The 22,160-nt window shown below is 41.7% G+C and overlaps 1 protein-coding gene across 1 annotated transcript; it reads left to right on the forward strand.

Annotated features, from left to right (window-relative positions):
• Positions 1 to 250: 250 nt before the first annotated feature.
• On the forward strand, positions 251 to 16,845 carry pole3 (polymerase (DNA directed), epsilon 3 (p17 subunit)). Its single transcript, XM_076887101.1, has 4 exons — positions 251 to 770; positions 12,853 to 12,938; positions 14,939 to 15,057; positions 15,916 to 16,845. Exons 1-4 carry the CDS (start codon positions 705 to 707, stop codon positions 16,095 to 16,097), a joined length of 453 nt encoding a protein of 150 aa, XP_076743216.1. The 5' UTR covers positions 251 to 704; the 3' UTR covers positions 16,098 to 16,845.
• Positions 16,846 to 22,160: the final 5,315 nt, after the last annotated feature.

Consider the following 22,160-nt stretch of genomic DNA (forward strand, 5'->3'; position numbering starts at 1 on the left):
GGAGTACCCGGAGGGAACCCACGCAAACACGGGGAGAACATGCAAACTCCACACAGAAAGACCCCGGCCTGATGGTGGAATTGAACTCAGGATCTTCTTGCTGTGCGGCAACAGTGCTAACCATCGTGCCACCGTGCTGCCTGGAGCATATACAAGTGCCTCAAATTATTAAATATTGAACAGTAACATTGGGAGCCTGAGGTAGTTGAAATACCTGTTAATGTTAGGTAACTTACAGAGTGAACTTAAAGTATTTCAGTCATCTTGCTGATCTTTTATCAGATGTCAGTCAATGGTCAACAGCGGACATACGTCACAAGAAGGTCAGAGGTCGAAGTTTATTGCTGACGTAGGAGCTTCGTGGTAGTTGGAAGATTCGCGGGAAATGTCTGAAAACAAGTCGGCTCTGACGTGAACGCGTACAACTTCAACCGGAGTTTGTAGTTTAACCTTTCAGACTTACCAGATAAAATATCAGTGTCTTCATATAACGTACGAAACGGAGAGAGTTTTAACGTTGGCTTGCTTAACTGAGGAACTCCACGCACACAGCATTGTCAACGACGCTAATCGGTTAGCTCAGCGGTAACAGTCCTCCACAGCCTTTTAGCAACGATAACGGCTAAACCTGTTCTCCTAGGACGGCGGAAACAGCGGCGCACATACAACGGGCCCAGATAAATGCACATTAAACAGTGAGAACAATGGCAGAGAGGCCAGAAGACCTGAACCTTCCCAACGCGGTAATCACCCGCATCATCAAGGAAGCGGTGAGTGTGAACATCGAAACACGGTAGCAGTCACAATGTCGCGCGCGGTTGGTCTTTTTGTGTGTTTTATACACGCCGGGGATGGTTAAATACGCTAAACAAATACACGACGCAATTCTGGGAGGTCGCCGGTGACCCAGGTTAACTGTTTTTTTTACGTTAACCGATTAGATTTGTTTACGTATTCCACTCTCCGTTTTTCAGATGTTCCGTTCGCTGTCTTTCTGTAACATAAATAACGTGGTGACATTTCCCTCACGACACCATCGATCAGCTCGCCGGTGTTCCAGATTATCTGGCGTCGCGAATTAACTGGTGACGGTCGAACAGACGTGTGGCAGACTTGCTTTTCAGGAGCCGCTACCGACAAACCAGCATTTGAGTACACACAAACTGCACGCTTTAGTTGTGAAGCGAAAACGCTGAAATCTGAGTAATAAAACGCACGAGGGAAACTATAACGAAGACGAGATTCTCCAGATCGTTTACTCTTGCTGTCTTGTGAACAGCATCGGCGTGGTGACGTTTATTTGTTTGCTGTTTTCGCGGTCGCCTCGTGCACGAGAATATCACCAGGTAAACTCGCAACATTTTTAAATATCTTGTTGTTCACGAGCAACAGGACGGACTGTGTTTGAGGTAACCTCACAAATGTCACAGATGAACTATTTAGTGTTTATTTGCTGGGTTGTCGGTAGCGGCTCCTGAAAACAAAGTCTACCTCACCAGTTAATTCGCGACGCCAGATAATCTGGAACACCGGAAATCCTGTTCACCTGCTTAACAACACCTGCTGATTCAGAAAACACAACTACATTAACTGGTGAAAGTTAATGCGGGCAGCTGCTGATCAATATACTATAACGCCCCACAGCATTCTGCACAAAATAAGCGAATGTAGCTTGTTTCCTCAGTGCAGCGCTGCTGCAGTTTGTATGCCCCTTCAGAGTGACTCATGTGAGTTAAAAAAGCCAGATGAACACAGCACTGGGGTGAACCAAAGCTCCACACAATCCTGCAGGACATCCAATGTTTGATGTCGTCAAGGCAGCGTAATAAGAGCTGGGGATGGTCTGACCTAGGGGTGGGCGATATAAACAATATCGGCGACCGTGGCTCAGGGGGTTGGGAAGCGTATCTGTAACCGGAAGGTCGCCGGTTCGATCCCCGGGCTCTCTGTCCTGGTTGTTGTGTCCTTGGGCAAGACACTTTACCCTACTGGTATTGGCCAGAGGGGCCGATGGCGCGATATGGCAGCCTCGCTTCTGTCAGTCTGCCCCAGGGCAGCTGTGGCTACAACCGTAGCTTGTCTCCACCAGTGTATGAATGCGAGAGTGAATGAATAGTGGCATTGTAAAGCGCTTTGGGTGCCTTGAAAAGCGCTATATAAATCCAATCCATTATTATTAATACGAGGTTAGTCATTCATATACTGCTGCATGGGCTGGGCTGTACATCGTAAGGTTTTAAAAACTGAGCTTAAATAAATGATTAGTGGTAATAAAAGCCGAGGGAGGTCAACAGTGATCACTGACTGTTTTAGGAGCTTTTTGAGATCAAATAGAAGAAAATACAAAACATTAAACATGTTCACAACACAAAAGCCATATTAAACGCAGACTACTTTAGGCCCGGAAGTAGGATTCGTCGTGTCATCACTGAACAACCGGATAGTCAAAATCTCTATCGCAATAGGGCATGTTGATGATGTCATCAAGCTGCGCCTGTTTTGGTCAAAAGCATCGCAGCGGCTACAACCATTATCATCTGCAAAGAGATGAAGCACTTTTGAAATATGGGGAAAGCCAAAAACTGCGCTTCCTCCACTTCCGTAACATTTAATATTGATTCATTAATGTTGAATTGTCTCGCAGCTGCTCTGTTCCCATGTTGTTGCAGTATATTAATAACTAACCTCGTATTGTGGATGGATTATCTCAGCTGTTCTCCTGACTGAAGTTTGGCCCGTGTACAGCATCCTGCTATGCGATTGCATTTGTCCCTGACCACCAGAATCCATCACGTTAACTTTTAATGAGTGGAAAAAAAGTTGGCGTTCATCCTCCAGCTTCACTGTGCTAATGTTATGCTAACATAGCTGTGTCACTAGCAATCCCATAGCACAACATTATATACCAGGTAGTCCAACTTCAGTAACCCTACAAACGTCACTGCTGTTTAGTTTTCTGTCTTCATTTATGTCAGAAGTGGTAGCAGAGCTGTACGTTTGAATTAGTTTAATTAGTCAGCAATGCTGATGATTTTATTAAAGATGAAAGAATTTAGACCGTTTTTAACTCTCAGTGTTCGTTTGACTTTGGGACCTGAAGGGACGGAGGTTTGGACCCAGATTACTTCGCGAAGCTCCTCACTACGGCAGCCGTAATGCTCTGACAATCCATCAAGCAGTGCGGCTTACCAAAGTTGTACTAAAACATTTTTTAACAGATTTCTGCAGCCAAAATCGGTTCGAGGTCAGTAAGCACAACCAGAATCCATACATAAGGCACACTCTAGATTTTTGAGAAAATTAAAGTTTTAGTGTGCCTTATAGTGTGGAAAATAATAAGTTATACAGAAGAAAAGAATATATCGCGATATATATCGTTACCGCAAATGCTTCAAATTATATCGCGATATGAATTTTAGGCCATATCGCCCAGCCCTAGTTTGACCCTGCTTTTTTTTCCAGAGTTCTAAACAGAGGCATTTTCAGAGTTCTTGTTAAAATCAAGGTGGGCCTGCAACTGTAAGTAGACCACTTTCTCCAAAACTTTAGACAGGAAAGGAAGCTTTGAGATTGGCCTGTAATTGGACAGTTGGGTCCAGGTTATGTTTTTTAAGAAGAGGCTGAACTATAGCTTGTTTAAAGCATGATAGGACACAGCCCGTAGCAAGGGACGTATTAATTAATCTCAGGATAAAAGGCCCAACAGTATTAAACGTGTTTTTAAGCAAGCTTGGGGGGAGACAATCAGAGGGGCAGTGTGATGATCTTAGGTTACTAACTACCTCAGTCAAGTCATTAAGGGAGACTGGCTCAAACTGCTCTAAGACAGCTGGGCACATAGGAGAAAGACTAGGATCTGAGGTAGCAGTTGACGAGACAAGGGCCCTAATAGATAGACTCTTGTCGTAAAAAATGCTAAAAAAAATCATCACAAATACTTGGTGAAGAAATGACTCCAACATTATCACGTGAACTAAGAAAAAAGATTAAGGACATTAAAAAGTACCTGAGGCGTGTGACTGTTTACTGACACGAAGTTTGAGACAAACTGTGTCTTTGCAGTTTTTGATGGCACCAGATGTCATGGCACGCCGTCTCTCGGTTCTGCAACGTTTATGTTTTATGTTCTTAGTGGTGTCCCTGCTAGTTTTAAAAACCCCACTCCCTGTTGGTATATGAGCGACAGACGCTGCTTAACCCTTTAAGACCTACCATAGAACCAAGTCCGCCAGAGCTTACTTTATATTTTTACATGTTGTAGTGCCATTTTTGGGAGCATTTCAAGTTGCTATACATCAATACAACTGTTATAGCCCATATTTTAATAATATGTATGCATTATGTCCATAGTAACTACATAAATTGCAAAAAAGTTGCAATAAACTACAAAAAAATTGAAAATCGTTTTTGTTTTTTTACATATATTTCTACTTGGAGAAATTTAAGAGGTTTATTCCTCAAAACTTTAAATACAAAAAAGTTGCAAAAAACAGTTTACAACAACAGCAAATTTAGCTCTGGGAAGCGTGTTTGGGTCAGAAATTGGATGCGGTGGGTCCTTACCATCGGTGACCGTGGCTGTTTAGGACTTTATTTTGGCCTCAAACAGCGCTGCCTTCTTCCTATTTACCCGACGTCATCGGAGCACGCTCACCTGAGGCTGCTTTATTGGTCGCCATGCTGACGGGATACGAGGGGAGGTGGAGCAAATATGAACAACCTACAAATACTGCCTGCTGCCACGGATGGACAGAGAGTTAAATTAGCTCTCTTAAACTTCACACAATTTGTGTCTGGGCCAACATGCAAGGGCCACACTCTAGACCTTGTCTTGGGCTACGGGCTGAATGTATCAATGACTGAAAATTGTGTTTTACCTATTCTAGACCACTCCGCAATTTTATTTGATATTTTAATCCCTAAATCTCCAGCTTCTGAGAGGGGAAGATTGCCCCTCAGATCATCTCGTAATATTAGCCCCAAAACATTGCTTGGAGTTAAATTACATCTACCTGATGTGTTGGACCCTATTTTTACCCAGGAGTTATGTGTGGACACCTTGACTGCCAATCTTAATAATGCACTTCTTGAACTACTGGACTGTGTTGAAATGTTCAAAAAGGAACCCTAAGCCTTGGTTAAATGAGGAGCTCTTGAACTTGAGAAGAAATTGCAGAAAAGCCGAGCGTCACTGGAGATCTTCCAGACTAGAAGTATTTCTCCAGGCTTGGAAGGACTCATTGTCTTCTCTTCAATCAGCGATGTTGACAGCGAAAGCAAATTATTTCTCAAATCTCATCATGAGCCATAAACCTAACTCAAAACTCATTTTCAACAGTGTGCAAATTAAAGAGAGTAAGTCAACTCTCTGCTGTTCTAATTTGATAGCTTATGACTTTCTTACATTTTTCAGAGACAGGGCTGAAACACTTAGAAATCGTATTACTCACTCTAGGTGTTCATTAGACTACTCAGCTGCTTTGCCTGTTGGTGCTGATAAACTGTTCTCTGACTTCAAGGTTATTTCTCTGTCTGGATTAACTAAGGTTGTAAAAGCAGTTCGATGTACAACCTGTTCTTTGGATCCTCTACCAGCCTGGGTTATAAAGGAACTGTGGTCAGCATTAGGACCCTACATTCTGTTTCTTTTAAATACTTCATTGACGACTGGAGTCTTTCCTGAATGTTTTAAATCGGCTGTGGTAGTGCCGATCTTGAAAAAGCCTGGACTGGATGTTGACATGGTCGCAAACTATAGACCCATCTCACATCTGTCTTTTTTGTCTAAAATCTTTGAAAAAGTGGTTTTTAAGGAGCTCACTGAGCATCTGTCAACTAACAATCTGTTTGAACCATGTCAGTCTGCCTTTAGACCAAATCACTCCACAGAAACAGCTTTAGTCAAAGTGGTAAATGATCTGCTGGTTAATGCAGACAATGATCGCACTTCAGTTTTATTACTGCTGGATCTAAGTGCTGCGTTTGACACTGTGGATCACTGGATTTTATTGGATAGGCTTGAACATTTTATTGGAATTACAGGAAATGTTTTATCATGGCTGAGATCTTACCTGTCTGGGAGGTCTCAGACTGTTGCTTGAAAAATGATCTCTCAGAGACTTGTGCAGTGAGGCATGGGGTCCGTACTTGGACCATTGCTGTTTTCTATGTACCTGCTGCCTCTTGGTGTTCTTTTACGTTCTTTTAATGTAACCTTTCATTGTTACGCTGATGACCTGCAGCTTTATGTCCCTCTAACCATTGGAAATTGTGCTGAAGTCTCTAAACTAGAATGTTGTTTATCTGCAATTAAGGGCTGGTTATCGGATAATTTCTTGCTCCTAAATACTGATAAGACAGAGTTGATGGTCATTGGGCCACACAAATTTCAGCACTTGTCCCAAAATTTCATCTTGAAAATTGATGACAGTGCCATAAATTGCAGGAACAAGGTAAAAACTTGGGTGTGTGGTTCGATATGGTGCTCTCCTTTGAATCTCATGTAAAAGAGATAACAAAGACCGCCTTTTATCATTTGAGGAACATAGCCAGAATCAGACAAGTTTTGTCAAGCGACACTGCAGAGGTTCTTGTCCATGCATTTGTGTCTTCCCAACTCAGATATTTCCGTGACGCACACATACAGTCCGTGGGAAAGCGCCAAGTCTAGTGTGTGACCTTTTTCATGCATGGGACCAGTAACCCACTGGGTCAATTTAAAAGCGTCAATAATATTTAAAAAGTCCTTGACCAGAAGTTTAGAGTCACAGCAGACATGGATGTTAAAATCACCAAGGATTAAAAAACTGTCGAATTCAAGAACAATTCCAGCCATAAAATCTGAAAACTCTTTGATAAAATCCTTATTAAACTTGGGAGGACGATATATGAGGGCACACAAAGGCGCAGCAGAGCTCAGGTGTAACTCAAAGAGCTGGAGATCAAAACTAGAAAATGAATCGTGCTGTAATGTGTGATGGCAATGAAATCGAGCATTGAACAAGCCAACCCCCTACCAGAGGACCGAGGGAGGCTGAAAAATGAGCAATCAGGAGGAACCAGTTCCGAAAAAGCTACAGACTCACCGGGTTGAAGCCATGTTTCTGTCAGAAACAGAAAGTCCAGCTGTTGGGACTTTAGGAAGTCATTTAATACAAATGTCTTGTTTGCTAAAGATCTTACATTTAGTAGAGCCATTTGAAGGGTGTAGATTCTAACATCAGATGCTCCGGCTCGGTTAAGCGTGCAAAGATTTCTGTGGTCTACACCAGCGGTCCCCAACCTTTTTTGTGCCACGGACCGGTTTATGCCCGACATTATTTTCACGGACCGGCCTTTAAGGTGTCGCGGATAAATACAACAAAATAAAACCAGTACCGGTACTGGGAAAAAAAGATTTATTCATAACACACGTGAAAAGACCCAGGAAAACAGAGTTATTGATAAAAACGATAACAAAATAACGCTGAAAACCGACAAAAACCCTGAAAACCATACATTTCACACCTGAGCCTCAAATCTCACGGACCGGTACCGGGCCGACGCCCGGGGGTTGGGGACCGCTGGTCTACACCACATCCACGGGTCCGAGGCCGCTTGGGGAAATAAAATGCTGACCGCACTAAGCTGGTCAGCATAATGATGCAATGTGTGCTAGGGCTGTTCGATATATATCGGATAACGATATAAAAACGTCTATTTCATTTTACGCTATCGTTTGATTCGTGGTGTTGCAAAATAAACTGTTTACAGCAATATTTTTTCATGGTTCTGATGGACACTGTAGTGGCTATATTCATTTCTTAAAGTTCTCTCTTTCTCTTATATTTAATATAACCACACTACTGACAGACAAGCGCTTGTTTTTATGCGTTGTGGTTAGCAACAACGACGGTAACAGCATCGGGTGTCCGCTTGTTTATGTTCCACATAAACCTTTCACAATAAAGCTCAAGATCCTGTTGAGACTTTTCAAAATAAACTGAATCACGTGAAAGAGCAGATTGTTTACGGATGAGAAGTAAAAAAGAGCCGCCAGGTGCTAAAAAATAAACCTTAGACTCAAACGTTAGAACAGGCTTTTCCCCGCAGCACGCCGTGTAATAAATACTCACAAAGAAAACGGCGGCAGTTACAACTTATGTCTAAAAATGTATCGTTTCATTCATCGGTTAAAACACTTGACTCCAGCTACATGACGCACAGCTGGAAACACTTCACGCAAGTCGAGCTGCCCGCGATTCACAGAATTTACAGAAAATGTTACATTTTTGTGATTTATATCGTTATCGGACGATAGATGTCTTATATCGGGATATGAGGTTTTGGTCATATTGCACAGCCCTAATTTATGCCCACAAATGGCATCGGGACCACCAGCTTTAACCCTCTGAAATTAGAGATGATTGACACTATGGAGCCTTGCTCTCAAAAACAGACATAGATGTAGTGCTGCCTGTGAAGCTGGATTTAAGACACAAGTGCTTAAAGTTTTTAGAACACATCAGCTTGTCATTACAGAACTTGACATTACTGGGTTGGTTGTTTGCAGCTAACAGACTTAAATTAGTTTATGTTAGCGATGTTGTTGTTTAGCTAGCTGCACTCACATGGGAAAATCCAGCTGTTAGGATTTGTAAAACGCATTATAAATGAGAACAGCGGAGAGCCCAGTCACCAGACAGACAATTTGGAGTCCAACACTTTAGGTTTTCCTCACTACGCTGTGTGTAAATCAGTCTCCAGCTTGTTGGTCCAGGGAACGACCTGTCACCCGATTCAGACAGGCTCTCCATGACACGGGCCCCATTTAAAGTGCTTTACACACCCAAACATTACAACTAACAGCTGGATTTTTGTGTTTCAGTGCAGTTGGAATAAAAACATAAAGCCACTTACTGCTTTCAAATTCAAATTCAAATTTTATTTGTCACACACACACAACCATACACAGTATGACATGGGGGTGAAATGCTTGTAGCTGTACAATGCCCGACCATTAAATGACAGAAGAAAAGTTTTACAATATTTACAATTTACTACAAAAATTTACAAATTAACTTAGGAATTTACAGTAAAGAATGTGCAAATAGCAGAAGAGATTATAAAGATAAGGATTATAAATTATAGGAATTATAGGATTATAGGAAATGTGTGGTGGTGCGTGTGGTGACGTGTTTGTGAGAGTCCAGTCCTACACCTGGTTCAGGCCCCGAATAGCCTGGGGGAAGAAGCTCCTCTTCATTCTCTCTGTTTTGGCCTTAAGGGAGCGGAAGCGCTTCCCAGACCTCAACAGTGAGAAGAGTCCATTGTTGGGATGGGAGAGGTCCATCATAATCTTCCTAGCTTTGGACTTGCACCGCTTGGTGTAGATGGACAGCAGGTCAGGGAGCTCTGATTGAATGATGCGTTCTGCCGAGCGCACCACCCTTTGCAGATCTCGTCTGTCCTGCTTGGTGCTGTTCCCAAACCAGGTGCAGATGTTTGACGTCAGGACGCTCTCGATGGTGCAGGAGTAGAAGTTCTTGAGCACCTTCAGTGGCAGATGGAAGTCTCTAAGTCTTCCGAGGAAGAAGAGACGCTGACGGGCTTTCTTAACCAGGGTGTTGATGTGACAGGACCATGACAGGTCCTGAGTGATGTGGACACCCAGGTATCGGAAACTGTCCACTCTCTCCACTGGCGTGCCACTGATGATGAGGGGTTTGTAATTCCTCGCCTGCTTTGTAGTGAAGTCCACGATCAGCTCCTTAGTCTTGCTGATGTTTAGGAGGAGGTTATTCTCCTGGCACCAGGTCTCCAGGTTCCTAATCTCCTCCAGGTAGGCCGTCTCGATGTTGTCGGAGATCAGCAGTGTCGTCAGCAAACTTGACAATGGAGGTGGTGTCGGATGTGGCTACACAGTCATAAGTGTACAGTGAGTACAGCAGGGGGCTTAAAACACAGCCCTGAGGCACTCCAGTGCTGAGTGAGATGGAGGGGGAGACTTGTTTTCCTACCCTCACTGATTGGGGTCTGTCTGTGAGGAAGTTGAGGATCCACTGACACAGTGATGAGCTGAGTCCTAGATCCGTCAACTTGGTGAAAAGCTTAGAGGGAATTATTGTGTTGAATGCTGAACTGTAGTCCACGAACAGCATCCTAACATAATTCCCTCTGCCAGTGTCCAGGTGACTCAGGGATGTGTGGAGCAGGTGAGATATGGCATCGTCTGTGGAACGATTAGTCCGGTAAGCAAACTGAAGTGAGTCGATGGTGGGAGGAAGTGAAGAAGTGATGTGATCTCTCATCAGTCTTTCAAAACACTTCATCACAATTGAAGTCAGTGCTACTGGACGGTAGTCATTGTGGCAAGCGGGCTGTTGTTTCTTTGGAACAGGGACAATAATGGACCGTTTGAAGCACGTGGGAACCACAGCTTGGGCCAGGGAGAGGTTGAAGATCTCCGTGAACACCGGTGCTAGTTGATCAGCGCAGGCTCTAAGGACCCGGCCAGGGATTGCATCTGGTCCTGCTGCCTTCCTGGTGTTCACCCTCCTGAAGGTGTTCCTCACGGCATGCTCTGTGATGACGAATGCATTTTCTTCACTGGTGCACTCCGAGCGCGCGCAGCCGTTTGTTGTTTTAATTGCTGCGGCGTCGAAGCGAGCATAAAACGTGTTCAGCTCATCAGCCAGTGAAGCATCGGCATTCATCATTGAAGAAGCTGGTCGTTTATAGTCCGTTATAGTCCGCAGTCCTTTCCACAGGCTCCTAGAGTCGCACTGTCGTAGCTGTGACTCTAGTTTTTCCCCGTAGCTCCGCTTTGCCTTTCGGACCGCGCTGCGCACATTGTAGGACGCAGCCTTGTATAGGTCCATATTACCGGAGACGAGCCCTTCATTGTAGGCAGCGGTGCGTGATCTCAGAGCGTCGCGGATGTTTTTATCCACCCACGGCTTCTGGTTGGGAAACGTTCGGATGATAGTTCTTTCTGCTGTGTCGTTCGCTAGTTTCCCGATAAATCCCACAACCGCTTCCGTAAACATGTTGATGTCATCAGAGCTGCGCCGAAACATGTCCCAGTCTGCGTCATCCAGTGCGTCCTGCAGCGCGGCTTAAGAGACAGTTGCTTGTTGGTAGTCTCTGCTTTACGGTCAAGATGAAAAGGAATACCAAACCCTGTCAGTTCCAGGTCCTTGCCCCAGTACACAAGTGTTCCTCATTTCATGTTTAAGTGAGTCAAGCTTATAGCTTGTTAAGCTTATAGCAGTCTCTAAGGTTTGTGTACCTGAGTTGCCTTCCAATTTCACCCATTCTCCCTCTTTTCCTACATGAAGATTTTCCATACAGTCTGAGCTCTGGAGGAATATTCACCGGCTTGACTCAGCTGATAGACCATAGTGACAGGAGGAACCCTCATCTAAGAATGAGTTTACATGTTGGTCGTGGCCTGATATACAGTTCTGCTCAAAAGCAAGAGAAGATAAGACCACAAATAACCTCATTATCAGTAAACCGGCTGACCCGACCGATCATTTTTGGCAAATACTGGAAAGCACATCTGGTGCCGGAATATTATAGAGGGATATAAATGTATATAGATTCCATCTCCACAATGAGTCCTAATGGCCACGTTTGCTATCATTACACCTTACTGTAACAAGCATAGCATATGTAAGCATATATGTCTCTGTGTATATTATCTCCTAACCTAATGGGCCAGTCTCAACAAAACTTTGTACACATACGCAGGTTATTGACATCTATATATGCTTTCTTTTTTTGAAAGCATTTATGATAAATTCCAGTTGTTTTGATTTTCATATTCATCATCACCTGTGAATGTAAGCTACATTACGTTCTGTTTTTGTTTGTTTGTTTTTATGTTCAATGGCAATCGCCCTTATGTAACTTCAGTCACCACTCGAAAAAGTAAAGCAGTCAGAAATGTGTTGCATTATCAATGCAGAGAAGCATGGATAAGAATTGCACAGGTCGAGACAGAACTGCAGTGGAACCCCGATTTACAAAATTAATTCGTTCCTTTCGTAAGTCGAAGCACCCATCGTGCCTTTTTGACTGATGCTGAACAATAGGCTAATTGCTAACTAGAACAACAATACGTCGTTCAAGTGCAACAGCGAAGCGCAAGTATGGAAGCCAAGGGATTGTCACATGATTCGGAAGGCATTGTAAGCTCAGCCAATCAAAGCCAGCGGATTTCCCGAGTAACGAAATCAGAGTCAAGTTACGAAGGCACTGAACATTGCCGTTCAGTGCCTTCGTACCTGTAACTTGAATTTTTTGTGAAACGGGGTATTCGTAAGTCGGGGTTCCACTGTACTTATAGAACTAGACTATCAATAATTATGATTGTGTTGTTGGAGAAAAGATAAATGATTATTGCAGGCTTAGCAGGTTATGCTGTGACTAAAAGGTTGTGAATTATTATGCTCTGCCTGACTCAGCTGGTTATGTTTATGGCGTTTCAAACAGGTGTTGCCAACAGGGAAGATGCCAAGTGCCCTCAGGTGGGCAAATTTTGTAACATCGACTCTTATAACCAGGTTAAATGATGTTACTCTTGTCCCTTGTTTCTTTATTGGCTGGTATTGATACTGATTGACCGATGTATCAGTCAGGCTCAATGTTGGACCTGATATTGAGTTTTGGTGAACAACCACCAAATATAAGTTCAACACTTGGAATCGTCTCCAGGTGCAGCTTCATTTGCTTGTTACTTCATGAAAAAATAATTTAATGCAATACTGGCCAACCCCTTATGGGCCTTTGTTGGCTGACTGTGTTTTCTGATAATGTGTATGTAGTGTACCCTTGAGATAACACTTCTGTAATGTTTATTTTCAACAGCTCCCAGATGGGGTGAATGTGTCGAAAGAAGCAAGAAGAGCCATATCCCAAGCAGCCAGTGTGTTTGTGTTATATGCCACCTCCTGGTAAGAACTAATAAATCCCATTTACATAATGTGACCACTATTTATTTATTTTAGCAACTATAATAGGGGCGGGCGATATTTCTAATATACTTGCTGTATCTCGAGTTTTTCCACGTATGATGGTTAAAATGGCTTAAACATAATCATCGAGTATAGGTTGCCATGGAAATATTAAGCTGTCTGCATTTAAGTCAGTTTTTATTTTCTCTCACATGCTGTGAATTCATCAATAACCCCCCTGCCCAACACTGAGCATGCGTGTTTATATATATTTATATAGAGAAAAATATGTCAAAGTACAGTAATTTGCAAAACATGCCGTAAAATTATTGGCGCAAAAGGTAGCAGTACCACGAAATTATTCCACCAGCTGAAAAGTCATCCACTGCAAAATTAAGACTGTTTTAAACTCGGCATGTGAACATCTCCCCACACACCAAAGACAACTTTAAACCCGCTGTCATATGAGCTACAACGCCTATCGGCAAGAAGCTGAGACTCTGAGGTTTCTGTGGACCACACATGCTGATATTTTCTTTAAAAGAACAAACAAACAAACAAAAAAACCTGACTTCACTGAGGCTTACACTGCAGCTCACCCCCTTTGCCCCCAGGGGGTGTTGGGGCTCAAGACATATCACGAAATATATCATGTTTTGCGGTATAGCCACACACACAAAAAAAAATTGCGATGTTGCATTTTCCTCATATCGCCCAGCCCTAAATTATAATGACTCCGACATACATGCACATATATTTATTAGGGGTGCAACGATACACAAAATTCACGGTTCGGTTCGATACTTTGGTGTCACGGTTCGATATTTTTTCGATACAAAAAAAATGTTCATGCCTTTTTAATTTGTCATTTATTAAAATTATAAATATATATTTTAACTCAAAAGTACAGTTTTTAAATTTAATGTTGCTGAAACAACAAAGTAATAAAAAAATCTATCTGATGGAGAAATCACTCATCTTTGGAAAAGAGAGTTTATTACAGAGAAATGGCTCTTTCCAAAATAAAAGCTATACTATACGCTTCTTCTGGGCTATATTCTCAGCAGCATATTAAACATATCAGGTCCCCATAAGGAGAATCCTGTGCTAACAGCTGTCTAAATGACTCGGGTAAAGTTTGTAGCATGCATGCTTGTTGTTTTTGTCTGCTTCCACTTGTCTTTGCACTAGGATGATGTTGGAGTAAATGTGCAGTCATATTCGTTGTGTTCCCACTAGTGCTTTCAGGTTAATCTCGTTGAAATGACATTAACGCGCCATAACGCGGCAAATCGTGCGTGGGGCTGGACGGTGAGACCAATTGAGCATTGCGTGGCACATCCAACATACTGTTTTACTTTAGTCCATGACGCGCTTACCTTCAGGGTCATACTTCACATGAAAACCAAAATAGTTCCAAACACCAGATCTGAATGAGGGTGGGGGAGGTTCAATTTGCCATGTTGCAACGAGCTTAGCTCCTGTCTCGCTAGCTTGCGCTGCGCTCAGTGGATCTGCGCTCGACAGTGCAGCCTAGGCGGAGTAGTCGAACGCAGATCCACTGAGCGCTCAACACAGACAGCATCGTCAGAAGAAAAGTTGATAAAATAAATTAAAAATTTTGTATTGTTTGATACACATGTGTACCGAACCGAAAGCACTGTATCGAACGGTTCAATATCGATACGAGTATCGTTGCACCCCTAATATATATATATATATATTTTTGTACTTTATTTATTCGAAATTCTGTTTTTAAATTTTTTTTTTTATACATAGAATAAAAGTTTATCAAGAGTGCATGTAATTTTGTTGTGCTTTTGGCACGACAATAAAATCAATTTTTATTCTAATTTCCAGCACAGCAGCAAGCTAAGAATGCTATGATGTGAATGTTAATTCACAAACACTGAATCAAACAACTGCTTCAGTTTAAATGTTTTATTGTTTCCCCCCTGCTTTTTTTTTTTTTTTTTTTTTTTTTTTCTTCTTCTCCTCAGCGCAAATAATTTTGCTATGAAGGCCAAGCGAAAAACTCTGAATGCAGGAGACGTCTTGGCTGCAATGGAGGAGATGGAGTTCGAAAGGTTCCTGGAGCCCCTCAGAGAAGCTTTGGAAGGTGAAACTTTGAAAATACTCTCAGCTTTTAAAGATATTTTAATAAGTCCACAATAAGTTCAGTGACATCAGGACTTTTATTCATTTCCTTGTGAAGTTGTGAAAACAACACTAATGTTTGTATTAGGGATGTTTTTGTGACTAGTTTCTAAATGAGTGGGACAAAAGGTAAACTCGCCAGACTAAAACTGAGAGACGCTCAGATATCAAGTGAAATTTGAGAATGTTTAATGGAAAATGTCAAAAACTAATAACAGACAACTCTAAAGCTAATATACACTCTGATAGTAAGTTAACTTTAATATTTATTTATTGCCCCAAACTTTCTAAACAGAGGCATTTTAAACCATTTATCACATTCTTCAATAGTATATCATGCTTTTTAACAATGCAGCACCTCTCATTGTGCATTATCAACCTTACACATCCCCAGACAGACAACGAAGAAGGAAACACTTAAAACACACTGATGTTAAATTGCGACTAAGTAGTGTGGTGCATGCACTATAACTAATAGATGTAATCTCTCCAGCGTGTCCCGGGTCTACGCTGGGGCCGCCTCCTGGTAAGACATGCCCATCTGGAGCTTAGTGGGCTCCTTTCAATGTGGAGAAGTAGCAACTCCTAACCAATGAGTGAAATCCTCACCCTATTGCCCATCCACCTTTTGGAGAAAGCTAATTTCCTCATTAAACATTAAAATCACATGTTGACCCTTTTAAAAAAAAAAATAAAAAAAAAAATGTATTTATTTATTTTTTTTAGTCAGTATCATCAATTATGTCAACAAATCATCGCAGCCCTAAAGTAAAATATAATTAACTGCAAGTAACAGCAGGTGTTTTTCATTTGTCAACAGTGTATAAACAAGGACAGAAGGGAAAGAAGGTGTCTGAGCAGAAACGGAAAGATAAAGAGAAGAAGGTCGACACAGAGAATAATAAGAGCAGAGATGAGGAAGGAGAGGACGACGATGAGCGCATGGAAGAGGAGCCTGAGGTCGAGAATGAAGCCGAGGAGGAGGAAGAGGTGGAGAACTGATAACATTCTCCCCACAGAGAACTCCGTCACATACTCTGAGATAATTCCTGGCCAAATGGGATATGTGTGCGTGCAGCTCAGCGTCACCATGTATCAAATGATAATGAAATGTGAACTGAAAACGGGTGACTTCTAGCCTGAAAACATGCAACACAAAGCACAAAGAAGTCACCTGTCTAGATATGTCATGTGACCTCCAATTTTGGATAAAAGAATAACAGACAAAAAAAATGCACATTTGATTCTGCTCCCTGATGTGACAGTTTTTCTACATGACAATGAAGGGAATATGTCTGGTTTTCAGACAAAATAAAACGTTTAAAAGATGTCATCTTGTTCAAACGTCTCCCCAAAAAATGTATATTAAATTGCAATGAATAGAATTGAAAACTGTTACCTTTTATCTGTTAAGAATTGAAAAGATGAAATGAAATCACTGATTTCTTTGCATAGTCTCCTAAGCCAAAGTTCTGAAAGTAGAGTTGGAACACGTGTTATCATATAGGAACTTTAAGGCAGATTCTGGCAACATTTGGATTTAAATCTGCGAGATTGAAGCTAATATTGGGTACAAAAATGCATGTTTACAGCTTATCCCACAACTACAGCTGAGGTGCATTGAGACAGTGAGCTGCTGTTGGGTTTTATACCTAGAGAAACTAGTTGTTTTGTTGTTTTTGAACCATTTATACTTTTGTAGACTTGTATACAAGTTGCTAAGATTTTTAATAAATTTGTATAAAAAGCATACTTGCAAGCTTTGTCTTGATAAAACCGGTACCTTGGGCTGCTTCTAAAAAAAGCAAAGGTGGGGCTGTCTCTAACCAGGTAATGCATGTCCAAATGGTAAATAGTCTGGCTTTTGTATAGTGCTTTCCTGCTCTATGTGAGCACTGAAAGCACTTTATACAACTTGCCTTATTCTCCCACTCATACATGCATTTGTCCTCCTTTTTTCCAAGTAAGTGTTTTCTAGCGTTCACGCAAATTCGTACTCTGACGGATGCATCGGAGAGCAACTTGATACCTTGCACAAAGATGTTCAGTATGCAGACTGTGTGCGGTCAACCTTCCACCAACCCTCTGATTAGTAGATGACCTGCACTACCTTCTGAGCCTAAAGGATGTCAGCCACTAGCCACTTTTTAGCCCACAACATGGGCTAAAAATTGGACAATAGAAAAAAATAAAAACGTTATCTGGTCTAATGTTTCAATTTCTACTGTGACATGGGCACACCATGCGGCCAATCGCATACAAAGACCGACTGGGATCATACCATTTTGTGAAAGACAGAAACAGTGCAGATGTACAGGCCAGGTAGAGAAACGAGGGAGTGGATTTAAATGCAAGGTTGTCAGGAAACATTGAAGAAAAGAGTGAAAATGTAAAATCGGCAGCATCTGGCTGCATTTCAGTCATGCTGAAGACTGCAAAGCTGAGTGCAGAACTGATTCAATTAGGAGCTGGTTAAAGTGATACCTGTTTTTGTTTTCAGCTATTTTCCATTGTGGGGTTGACAAAAGGCTTTAACTTGTTCTGATGCATGTTCTCTCTAGCAGTAGTAAATGTCTTTTATGAAAACACTGAATAAAAAATGGCGCCCTTGTGGTACCCCGCAGGGTAGGGAGGCAATGTTAGAGAACCTGTCGGTTCTAACAGAGATGGTCCGATTAGACAAGTAGGAAGAAAACCAGTCTATGGCATTGCCAGATACACCAGCCAAAACCTTAAGCCTATTAAGTAGGATTTTGTGGTCAATAGTTTCCTCCATTAAAAAAAATCATTATAGGCCATTATAGGAGTGGTTTCAGTGGAGTGCTGCCTCTGAAATCCAGAGTGAAAAGGGTCAAAAATCCCTAATCTTTATAGTAAAGATCTGAACTGATTTTCTAAAAAAAAATTCTAATAATTTGCTTATAAATGACAATTTTGAAATAGGCCGATAATCAGAGCTGGCATCAAAATTCAGTTTCTTCAATGTGGAGTTGCCTCAGCATGTTAAAAATAGGATGGAACATGACCTTGCCTCTGTGAACTCTTGAAGATAGATAGCAATGTGGGGTCGATGCTGGTGAGAGTCCCAGACAGGACAGGGAGGTAATATATCTAAGGAGCACGATGAAGATTTAATTTTACCTGTTACTTTAGTTAAGTCATTCGGTGTAACTGGAGTAAAAGAAGTGTGTCCTTATCTCCCAGAGAAGGCCAAGTTGTTGTCAACAAAGAAACCTACACACAGAAATCCACTGAAAATGGAAACATCAGCCAAAATATCAGCAGGGATTTAATAATATAACTTTATGAACTCTGTGAAAATGATTTCCACATCATTTATTGTATACATTACAGCATTCAGGGCCTTTATAGACACAGACCCTACAGAGAAAATAATAATAAACTGAATTAATTTCAGCCTTGGTTTTTATTAAATATATTTTATTAATAACTACATTTCATATATAATATCTGTATCTTTACCATACTTTTGACTAGGTATGGCACTGTGTTAGAGAGGCTGGGTTTAGGAGAATATGGTCCTTAATGATCATCTTGACCTTGATGTCCAGTTGAGAATGAACATGCACTTCTCAGCAGGTGAGAAGTTTGGCTGTTCGGGAGGGGCTCAGAGTAGAGCCGCTGATCCTCCACATCGAAAGGAGCCAGTTGAGGTGGTTCGGGCATCTGACAAGGATGCCTCCTGGGCGCCTCCTGGGTGAGGTTTTCCGGGCATGTCCCACCGGGGCAGACCCAGGACACGCTGGAGAGATTATATCTCTCGGCTGGCCTGGGAACGCCTTGGTGTTCCCCCCGATAAACTGGAAGAGGTGGTTGGGGAGAGGGAGGTCTGGGCTTTTCTGCTTGGGCTGCTGCCCCCGCAACACGGCCCCGGATAAGCGGAAGAAAATGGATGGATGGATGGATGGATGCTCAAACACATGGCCCAGTTATATATTTGACCATCAAAATAAAAGCTGAAATATTTAAAAAGTTTTTCTCTGGGTTTACGTATAGAAAATCCACTATACTGTGATTTTCTCAATCTGCAGCTGAGCCGCTAACCACACTTTAGCACCACAATGGAGTTCATTTAGAAAGACTACTCTTCTACAAAGAAATGAACAGTACCCAATTTTTATTGTAGTTTTACCTTAATTGTAGTAAAATTTCATCCCCAAGCAAACAGCGATTTAGTAGTTGGTACCTGGTTAGTACTTGACTCATTGGCAAGTACTGTGGTAGTCAAGCAGTCTCTGTTATTTTCTCCAGTGGCATCATTAATCTTAGTTTTTGACATTTTTTTCCCCAAAACACTGATATGAACGTTTTGGCTCTGATGAATTAATGTTTGTGCCTTTTTCAGACAGCGATTAGTCTTTAACATTTTAAACTTGAATCACATTACACAACATCAAGGATTTATAATTAATGATTCTGTTTATCATTAATCATCATTTTCAATATTTCTGATCAGTTTTGTCCTCTATCAAATGAAAACAAATGTGTTTTTCTTTTAAAAACAGACTATTTAACATAACTCCAAACCTTTGAGCAGGCGTGAGTAATATATAGGTTTTAAATTGTTTGCCACATTTCCTTTCAGCTCATAACAGAACAAAAAACTGCAGCAGACTAAATCTGATTTCCATTGATCAGCATGATCCTCCTGTTCTATTTTGGAAATTCAGAAAAAATAGCCTCAAACAAACCTATGAGCAATGCTCTCATCGTATCATTTTCACAAGGAAAATACACTTTAAAATGATCGTTCTCCTCTCAGGAGGACTGAACTCAGGTTAAATTGGATTGTTTACTGTAGAGGTGATTAATCAGTTTAATCTTTAAAACGTCATGATCTCTGCAGAGGTAAACATTAAAATATCTGGAGAACATCAAATACTAAGACTGGACTCGGGGTGCTTATACAGCAGTAAGGAGAACTCATATAATTTACAGCTGATGGGACTCATGAGTGTGATCGCTTGGATGACTTCTAATTCTCAGCAAAGGACACAGATGTTAGTATCTCTAAGCAGGTCCTCATGCAGACATGGTAATTTCTACAGAAAAAGCTTTGTGATCAAGAATTATGATATTTATTCATTATCCATATTAGAGGAGTGTTTTTAAACGATAATATGGCTGCACCATACCTAGTTAATCCTTTTTACACAAGCTAACAGACTCATGTATTGTTCTCATAATGTATGTGTTATTTCTTTGAAAAATAAATCACAGAGCTAACACAGAGATACAGACAACCATTCACATCAACAGCCAAGTAGAGTAACCTCAAGGCGCTTTATATTGTCGACCCTAAAATAATACTGTGGTATGACTGAGACACAGCGGGACCACAGATTCGGTGTTAAAGCCATTTTATTTATTCTGGCTGCAGCTCTCGGCTGTCAGCCGCACATCACACCACAAAAACCAACACACAACAACCCACACAAAATAGTGTTCCCGTCTTTGTTTTGCTCTTTTTTTTTGTTTTTCACAACCCTCATATGGTCATGAGCTTCTCAAAATCAAGAGAAGCAAATCCACTAACCTTTAATCACGGAAGAGCTACGAACCACACTGTGAAGCATGGAGAAGGTGTGATGGTGTGGGGGTGCTTTGCTGGTGACACTTTTGGAGACTTATTCAAAATTGTAGGCACACTGAACCAGCAAGGCTACCACAGCATCCTTCAGTGTCAAGCCATTCCATCCAGTTTGCATTAGGTTTGGCCATCATTTATTTCTGATAAGTCTGGAGACTGTGCTGCCACTCCATGTTTTCAAGCTCACCATCTTTTTCCTTTTTCCTGAGGTAGTTCTGGCATAGCTTGGACTTGTGTTTTGGGTCTTCTTGCTGTAGGCGCACACCAGAGGGTCCTGCACGGTGCTGCAGAATGCTGTCGTAGCTGTTTTGGTTCAGGGTGCCTCTCACTCTGTATAAGTCACCGACCCTGGATCTAGCAAAACAGCCCCGGACCATCACACATCCTCCTCCACATTTGACGGTTGATGGCACACACTGTGGAACCATCCTTTCACCTACTTGATGGCGTACAAAGATCCTACGTGATGAACTGAAGATTTCAAATTTTGATTGATGAGCCCATAATACCTTCTTCCAGTCTTCAGTAGTCCAATGGTGGTGTTTCATGCCAAGGCAAGCCTCTGTCTTATTCTGAAGTCTTAGCGATGGCTTTCTTGCTGCAACTTGTCCTGTCAAACCTGCAGCTTGAAGTCTTCTCTTTACAGTTGAAACTGAGACTTTCTTACTACGACCACTATTAAGCTGTGCTTGAAGCTGTTGTCCTTGTGAGCCGCCGATCACACAAGCTGTTAACTCTCAGAAACTTGTCCTCTGATTCAGTTGTGGCTTTGTTTCTGAGTGCCTTTTGATGGTGAAGGAAACTGTACTCACTGACACCTTGACTTTCTTTGAAATTTCTCTGTAGGAAAGATCTACATTTTTAGGTGTTATGATTGTCTGTTATCAAGAAATTCCATTGTTAATTGCCTTTTTCTCGCCATTTTTGTAGCAACACACTACTTTCTGCAGTACAATACTGTTCAATTGATGCTGACGAGGGTATGGTACCACAGTGTATTCCAACACTGCTTTTATACGGACAGAGGGGGTTGTAATTAATCCAGAAAAGTTGGAACACCTGTAGGAATTACTCACACCAGCTTTCAAAGCTTCATGAACCGCCATTGCTGCAGAAGAGCTTTAAATTGTTAACCCATGTTTTCTTCCCTGAAAAAGGCCTGTTTGTATAATTCTGAAATATACATTATGTTTCAGTTTTGGTTAACCTTACCTTTTTTTAACCTCTAGCAGTTCACCTACCTTGAATGTACTTGAATGACTTGAATTGCAATAAATAACTGGACAAATAGGGGTGTTCTTTCGATTGGTAGTGTCTATGTCGTTGTGTCCCTGGGCAAGACACTTTACCCTGCTGCCTACTGGTGTTGGCCAGAGGGGCCGATGGCGCGATATGGCAGCCTCGCTTCTGTCAGTCTGCCCCAGGGCAGCTGTGGCTACAACTGTAGCTGCCTC

Source organism: Maylandia zebra, linkage group LG1 (assembly GCF_041146795.1).
Source record: "Maylandia zebra isolate NMK-2024a linkage group LG1, Mzebra_GT3a, whole genome shotgun sequence".
NCBI classification, from domain to species: Eukaryota; Metazoa; Chordata; class Actinopteri; order Cichliformes; family Cichlidae; genus Maylandia; species Maylandia zebra.